This window comes from Orycteropus afer, unplaced genomic scaffold (genome assembly GCF_000298275.1).
Source record: "Orycteropus afer afer isolate SDZICR_OR568_19922 unplaced genomic scaffold, OryAfe1.0 scaffold00120, whole genome shotgun sequence".
NCBI lineage: Eukaryota > Metazoa > Chordata > Mammalia > Tubulidentata > Orycteropodidae > Orycteropus > Orycteropus afer.
This window is the reverse complement of record NW_006921707.1, coordinates 3,580,904-3,589,533: the sequence shown is the minus strand read 5'-3', so window position 1 is coordinate 3,589,533 and position 8,630 is coordinate 3,580,904. Positions and strand designations below refer to the sequence as shown.

At 38.1% G+C, this 8,630-nt stretch overlaps 1 protein-coding gene across 1 annotated transcript in view; it reads right to left on the bottom strand.

Annotated features, from left to right (window-relative positions):
* The window catches only part of GAB1 (GRB2 associated binding protein 1), a 188,841-nt gene that overhangs the window by 45,314 nt on the left and 134,897 nt on the right, over positions 1 to 8,630 (bottom strand). The window contains exons 4-6 of the mRNA XM_007944118.1: positions 6,762 to 7,363; positions 5,472 to 5,557; positions 4,995 to 5,298 (exon numbers count right to left, since the gene is read on the bottom strand). Of these exons, the coding sequence (XP_007942309.1) occupies positions 4,995 to 5,298; positions 5,472 to 5,557; positions 6,762 to 7,363 (992 nt within the window). The remainder of the gene's footprint in view (positions 1 to 4,994; positions 5,299 to 5,471; positions 5,558 to 6,761; positions 7,364 to 8,630) is intronic.

Sequence of the window (8,630 nt, the reverse complement as noted above, 5' to 3'; positions counted from 1 at the left end):
CCAACCTTCCTTCCGAGGAGTGGCTGGTGGGTTTGAACCGCCAGCCTTCTGGTTAGCAGTCAAGTGCTTTAGCCACTATGCTACCAGAGCTCAGTAGATCACCATGTCCTTCTTCTTAGTCTGGAAACTCTGTTCTGGAAACCTGTCCATCTTAGGTAACCCTTTTGGTATTTGAAATACTGGTGGCAGAGGTTCTAGCATCACAGCAACATGAAATCCACCACATTATGACAAAGGGTCTATGTAATATACTAAGTTTAAATGTTTAGAATATCTATGTATTTCTCATCTTAAATTACCAGGAACTATTAAAAAAAAATACATCTGTTCTGCAAAGTATAGCAGCTAACTTCTATAACTGGGGGTATAAACATGACTGGAATGTTACTCATTTATAGTGGACCTTACAAAATAGACCACAGAAACCATTTATATTGAACTTTCAACTACTGACATAGCTATATTGTGCTTTGAAACTAATCAAGACCATACTTGACTTACTTATTCTGAGTTTTAGTCATAAGAGAGACTGGAGTAATAGATTGACATTTATTAGATGTTATAAGATTTTTTTAATATAATTTTATTATGCTTTGAGTTAGATGTCATAAGTTTGAAATTAAAAGAGATTTATAAAAAAGCTATCAATAATGAGAAGAATTTCAGGACCAAGTAAGACATTTGTTTTACAATTAAACTTTTTAAGGATAAACTCCACTACAAAATTGGAATTTGAGTTTTAAAATATATTTTTGTTGAAGGAGCAAAGTTGTGTCGACAGCATATCGCAGGTTGTTAATGAGTCTTCCTCCAATCCTGATGCCACGTTCTTCTTCATATAGTCCAGTTTCTCGGATTATTTGCTCAACATATAACTTGAATAAGTATGGTGGAAGGATACAACCCTGACACACTCCCTTCTTGATTTTAAATGATGCATTGTCCTCTTGTTCTGTTTGAATGACAGCCTCCTCATCTATGTACAGGTTCCTCATAAGTACAATTAAGTGTTCTGCAATTCCCATTCTTTTCAATGTTACCCATAATTTGTTATGATCCACACAATCAAGTGCTTTTGCATAGTCAATAAAACACAAGGAAACATCTTTCTGCTATTCTTTGCTTTGAGCCAAGATCCATCTGACATCAGCAATGATATCCCTCATTCCATGTCCTCTTCTGAATCCAGCTTGCATTTCTGGAAGTTCTCTGTCAATATACTGCTGCAACCATTTTTGAATTATCTTCAGTAAGATTTTACTTGCATGCAATATTAATGATATTGTTCGATATTTCTACATTCTGTGGGATCACCTTTCTTTGGAATGGGTACAGATATGGATCTCTTCCAGTCAATTGGCCATATCTATCTTCCAAATCTCTTGGCCTTAGAGAACGAGGATCATTAATCTCTCATGTACTAGAATACATAGTTCTCTCACTATACACATACCCCAAAAACCAAACCCAATGCTGTCGAATTCATTCCAACTCATACCAACCCCTACAGGACAGAGTAGGACTGCCACGTATGGTTTCCAAGGCTGTAAATCTTTACAGAAGCAGACTGTGTCTTTCTCCTGCAGAGTGGTTTGTGGGTCTAAACCACCAACCTTTCAGTTAGCAGCTGAGCTCTTTAACTATTATGCCACCAGGGCTGCTTTACTATATACATGTTGTTGTTGTTTTTAGGTGCCTTACAGTTGGTTCCAACTCATAGAGACCTTATGCACAAGAGCATGGAACACTGCTTGATCCTGTGCCATTCTCACAGTCATTGCTATGTTTGGGCCCATTTTTAGCAGCCACTATGTCAATCCATCTCATTGAAGAGGAGATAGACATCTTACTTGGTAAAGTAGGTCAGCAAAAAAGAGGAAGCACTACTATATACAGACCCAAAACAAAACCAAACTCACTGCCATCACATTGAATTCAACTCATAGCGACCCCTCCTTGGGTTTCCAAAGCAGTATATCTATGGAAGTACATTGCCCAATCTTTCTTCCAAGGAGTGGTTGGTGGGTTTGAACCACCAGCCTTCTGGTTAATGGTCAAATGCCTTAGGCATTATGCCACCAGATGTTGTTGTTGTTGTTATGTGCCGTTAAGTCGGACCCGACTCATAGCGACCCCTCCTTGGGTTTCCGAGGCAGTATCACTATGGAAGTAGATTGCCCCATCTTCCTTCCGAATGCCACCAGATAGGGAGGTATAATTATGTAACATGTATGATATACAGTATTACATATGCATATTATGATACCAACCAAAAACCAAATTCACTGCCATTGAGTCATATCTGACTGACAGCGACCCCTCCTTGGGTTTTCGAGGCAGTATAACCACGGAAGTAGATTGCCCAACCTTTCTTCTGAGGAGTTGGTAGATTTAAACCACTAACCTTCTGGTTAGCAGTCATATGCCTTAGGTACTACACCACCAGAGCTTCCATATTACGATACAGACATATATTAATATGTTTTATACTAATATGGTATACATGAAGTCTGTCTTATTTAAAAACTACCCCACTGCCACGGAGTTGATTCCAACTCATAGTGAGTGACCCCCACAGGGTTTCCAAGGCTGTAAATCTTTACAGAAGCAGACTGCCTCCTTTTTCTCTTGCAAAGTGACTGGTTGGTTCAAACTGCTGACCTTTAAGTTTGCAGCTCAATGCCTTGACTATAGCACCACCAGAGCTTCTTTATGATACTAAATGAAGTGAGCATATCATTACAATCTTAAAAGTTTTCTAACATATAAATAGGTTTTTTTTTTTTTTTTTTTAATGATTCTGTATTATACTTACATGTGGTATCATCAACTATGAGCTGCATGAGAATTATTAAGCTGTGCTCTTCACAGCCTGAGAAATAAGAAGTAGGTATGGGAGCAAAACAGGTCATACTTAGAACTTTGTACTCTTTCCAGTCCATATCACCTCCTTACACAATTATGTGGGACCTCATGACATAAAACAGTTAAGTTTGGGGTTAAAAAGTAGTGATCTGCCACTAACAAATAAGGAATGTACCAGTTTAGTATAAAAACAGATATTTCAATATTTTAAAGAGTTTATGACACTTGTATTTCAAACCTTTCAGCGCTCAATGAACTCAATTATAAATCTACACAAATTCAAACATACCTTTGTATGTTGTATGTAAAAACAAAATTGACAAATAATGTCTAAAGCAGATTTAAAGACCAATGAAGACCAAAAGAAATAGAATGGAACAAACTGTCAAGTAAAAAGCCTGTGACTCTCATATTCTTTTGAAGAGAACTGTCCCTGCCTCCTGCCCTGCCTCCTGGGCTGTCTGGATGGCCATGGGTGTCACACAGGATTATCATTCCAGCAGTTTAGACCAAAGGTGGATGTCTGACTCAACACCAGCCAATCAGTGGCTGGGCTTACAATCAATCCTGTAACTTGGTATGAAAAAACAAATTGAATGAATCAAATTCTGTCACAGCAAACTGAAGTGAGAATATAATGAATGCAAAGTAATTAGCAGAAGCCAAAGCTGCAAAAGCATACATAAAGGAACCATGAGGCAGAACCAAGGCCACACAGGGGCATTATAGGCCAAAGCTCTAGGAAGCAGAAACCATTTAAAGTAGAGGCTACAGAGTAGAAAAAACAAAGAAGAGGGAAGAAATGTGCAATCTGGCAGTGAGAGAACAAAGTAGATACAAAGACTTGCCATGAGACAGAAATAGACAGAGAGAGAGAGAGAACAGGACATAGATGGAGTTCTCTAGAACTGCCTCCATTCCCAAGAACTCTTTGGTATCTGCACTGGTGTGTCCTTACTCAAACAAAGACAAAATCTTTTTTTCTTAAGGTACTCTGGGTGAGTATCAAGCCATGTTCCCCAAACTAGAACACAATTAGAGCTATTATTAATGATCCAAGCCAAGGTTAATGAGAAATTGATACAACCATGACATGTTTGTAAAAAGCCACATCCAGCACATGAGACTTTTCAAACGTGCTGAAATCCCCTGTGGTGAGCCAGAAATTGCATCATCTGCCACACAGCCAGTACACTAACATATTTGGTTCACAAGATTAAGTCACACCAATAGCATGCTGCAACACAGTGAGTTGTCTGTGTTTTAACCATTCTAATCCAAAATGTTAAAACTTCGGTATATATTACCAATTTGGCCGAAGAGCTTCTTTTACATCGAGTTCTTAACAGACCATGCTACTTTAGAATTTAATGTTACTTATGAAAGCCAGTATGAAAGAACAGACTGGAAGCACTTATTTATATAAAAGAAAAGAACAGAAGCACTTATTTATACCCCAGCCCAAGAGGAATAATGTTTAAGAAGTTGTTATACTGAGAAAATGGAAAGATTATACACACAATCTCCCTGTTCTTAAAGAATTTTATCAAGTACATCAATAATTTTAAGCTTGATGTGATATTATATACTCTAGAGAAGAGGTTACAAAATTGAAGCTGAAGGATATATCGACCTTGCAAAAGTGTTTGGTTTGGTCTGTATTTTATTTTTAAATAATTAAATTAGCTTGCAAAATTTAAACTCAAGACATGTCACATATAAAATGCAATTGCTGGCTTCTTTTGAAACATCAGACAATTTGCCCATAAGGGCCCACATTTTCACAAGTCAATGAAGGACTGCAGCCCAGCAGTAGGTACTTTGTTTAGTCAGGGAGAATTCCAGTTTCTCCAGATTCTCTCCTGTTGCCTTTCAATCCCTGTGAGTATTTTAGTTTATAACCTCTGTTCTAGAGCTAGGAGATCTAAATCTCACCTGGGTATCAACACACAACATGATAATTATTAATCTATAAATAGCAGTGTTGCTTCACTTGACTAAGTTGATAACTAAAGTAATATTAAATACTTTAGAAGGTCTACTTTCAATTCCATTTGGAGCTTTATGACAGTTAAATCCAGATCTAAATTGGCAACCCAAGTCCTTTCCCTACAGCATGCTCTCCTTACCTTTTCTGTCTGGCTTGAGGTTCCTATCCACAGGGGGCGGTTCACAGTCTGCAACAGGCACTGGCCTTCTGGGAGGGGTCTTTGGGCTGGATCTGAAGCCCATATGAGCAGGAGGAGGAACTTGCATGCCAAATGAAGAAAAATCAAATGTCCCTGGTGTCATTGGCACATAATTTGCTTCCTGTATCGGTTCCGTAAAACTGCTGGAATGTTGCCGTGGTGGGGAGTTGGGATTCATAGGAACGTAATTTTCATCCAGTTCTTCACTTGATACACTTCCCACTGTCAACACATTTTTGATTTTCTAAAACACACATATATTTCTTTTAATAAACAAAAACTACTGCCAAATGGACAATTTTAAGTCATAGCTAACTCATATGGATATGAAGGTACTATTACTTCATGATCTCAGGGCAGTAAGTACCGGTCTGACAATAAAATACACTCTAGGATGCTAAGGTCAATTATACTTACAAAATGGTTGTGGAAGCCTTCAAGTGAACTAGATCTATCACTTGGAAATGTTCGTGGTATATCATAGCAGTCTTGAGAGCTAACATCTAAAATAAAGAACAAACTATCAACATTTCTTCTCATCTTTGCCAGCTCAGGGTGAACAGGAATGATTTATTCTTTTTCTTTCTCTCCACACACTCACACACACACACAAACACACACACATGGATTTTAAAAAGGATGCTCATAGTTCATGAAATACCATGAATTGGCAAATTAACCCATTAAAAAATGCAGATACTTATACCAGTATCTGCTTATAACAGTGAGCAAACATCTAGGCCTGGAATGAGATGGCATTATCTGAAGACAGAGAAAAGAAATACCTCTACTTTCTTATCTTTTGCATCACCTTGGGAATAACCAAGTTTTTCCCTTGCTTCAAGAAGAGCTTTATAAATGGTATTGAATACTTAAATAATTACCACTATAAGCACTATTCATGATGTCATGAATCTTTATGTTCTTTAAGACAGCTGGGTAATCCTACTGCAAAACACATTACGTTTTAGTGGATAGTTTTTAGGGTAGGTGTATTTAAAACTCTGGCTTTGTATCTTTAGGGATTTAAGAATCTCAGAAAGTTAACCCAGACCCAACTTTCTCCTCTCGAGATATGTTAACTTTTGGTGGCAGATTCTAGGAGATGGCATAGGAAGAGTATACTCGACTAGAAGTAATTGAAGTAGCTAGGGATAATAAAGGAAGGAGATTCGGTGCTAAAAAAATAAAAACAAACAAACAAAAAGCATAATGACTTGGGTGGAACTGAAAATCATCTGTTACACTCAACTTGAAAATTGCTTTTATAGGAAGGAAGGAAATAGAATCCAACAGATGTGACAGAGAAGTGTCCATAATGACACACAAATACAGGAAAGGGTGCGACTCAGAGAGGGTTTGTGGCCAGTCCATTTCCTGCTCCTCTGCCCCATCAGGGGTCTACCCACCCAGGAAATACATAAAGTGGGAGAGAGACAAGAGGCAGGAAGGCATTATGAAGGATTTATTTCTTCAGGGATGAAAAACTCTCACTCTTTCTCCCTTCCAGCAGAGCATGTACACAGACACATACACCCTTCTCTTGAAGAAATCTACTGTAACTAGTATCTTGGTTATATGAGCTGGGGAGAAGGAGGGAAGAAAGGGCTATCATTTAACATCATACTATGTTTAAAAGAACAAATATTCAGAAGAACAGATTTTCTATCATTAACTCTAATACAGGAGAAGCCAATGAAAGCTGACCTTTTCGTAATTTGTTCAAATCCACAGTGGAAATGGTATTGCTACGTGATGGTGGCACTCCTGCTAGAGGGATACAGTAACTACTCTCAGTGTCCGAGGTCGTGCGTGTGATACTGCACGTTTCCACAGGAGATCGGTCAGGAGCTGGATGTGGTTTTGGTGGCCGAGGTGGAGGAATATCTGGAATAGTCTCTAGCTTAGACGTCTGTCCCAAGGTTCCTTCTGGAAATGTTCGTGGAATCTGGTAAGTGTTACCAGGTGTTGGAGGAATGTCGTAACTAATAGATACATGCCTCATTTGAGTTTCTACACTCGACGTCCCAAATGGGGTATTAAAAACATAGAGTTCTCCATCTGCTTCAGTGCTTGATGGAGACACCTTTGGTAAAACATCATGGGAATAACTCCTGGGAAGGTTATAAAGGCTGGAATCTACAGAAACAGATGCAGCGCGTGATGGTGGAGAGTCATACGTCATTTGCTGCTGAAAAAAGCCATTCACTCCATGTTTGCTCTGGGAAGAAGCAGGGTTTTTATGAGAAGGGACGTTATCATTGCAGTCTGTTTCCGAAGAGGTGGATTTTGCAGAGTCAGCATGTGTTCTAAATAAAGATTGTTAGTGACAGAATAAGGTATTAGTATGATGAAGATATAGCCTACATTTCAATAAATATATTTATAGCTTAGCAATCAAAATACCCGGCTTTTTCATTGGATTTTTTTGTATGATCCATGAGATTTAAAGTGTAAAGTTTCTTTAGTTTTTATGATTGTACAACAGACAATAAAACTACCACCACAAAACCACCAAGAGCATTCCCCTAATTCCTGTCTCATATCTGCCCACACCCTTAACCCCAGTTATTAAATCTACACATAAAACCACAATTCCTGAAGCACTGGAATTAGATACAAAACTGTGAGAAAGGTATATGATTAAGGCACACACACAAGGAAAAGCTTTTCCTTGGAAGAGCATGCAAAAACCAAGTGCCAGTACAATTTATACATCTGATTGATTGCTCCTTAACTCGTTTGTGGGAATTCATTGTTCTGAAAAACTAAATGATAACATGGTTTCAAATCAGTATGTGACCCACAGGGAGGTGGCAACCTATTAAATTCTATCACCTTCCTTTCTACAAATGTTAATGAATATTTAGCCTATATTATAACAAAGATCAAAATATAAGTCAGAGATTTAACCAATCCCAAACAATAATTAACCCTGAGAAATCATATTGGAGAATAGTTTATGCTTTAGGTATATTTTCAATCTTCATATTTTCTGACATCACAGTATTTGGGCATAAGCCAAGGTGAAACTAATGATACAAGCAATTCATACTTCTTTAATGCATGCTGTTCAGTTTTATAAGAATTAAACTTAATTCTTGATTTCCTAGTAACATCTGGCACTGTTTATTACATTTATTTGTTAAACTCTCCACCTATGGTATTAGAGAACCCATATTGTGCTTCTCCCTCACCAATTATTCTCTTGTCTCATTTACTGGCTCCTTTTCTCTCCTTCTGGAATAGTCAATGGAGTTCAGTCCCTAAATCTATACTTCATCTTCCACTGAATGTTCACAACTCTCATCTTTGCACCGAACTCTTTTATATATAAATAAATAAATACACACACACACACACATACACACACATATACATACATACATATATACACATATGAGCTCTGGTGGCGTAGTGCCTAAAGCATTTGACATTTGACTGCTAACCAGAAGGCTGGAGGTTCAAACCCACCAGCCACTCCTAGGAAGGAAGGCTGGGCAATCTACTTTTGTAGTGATACCACCTTGGAAACCCAAGGAGGGGTCGCTATGAGTCAGGTCCGACTCGATAGCA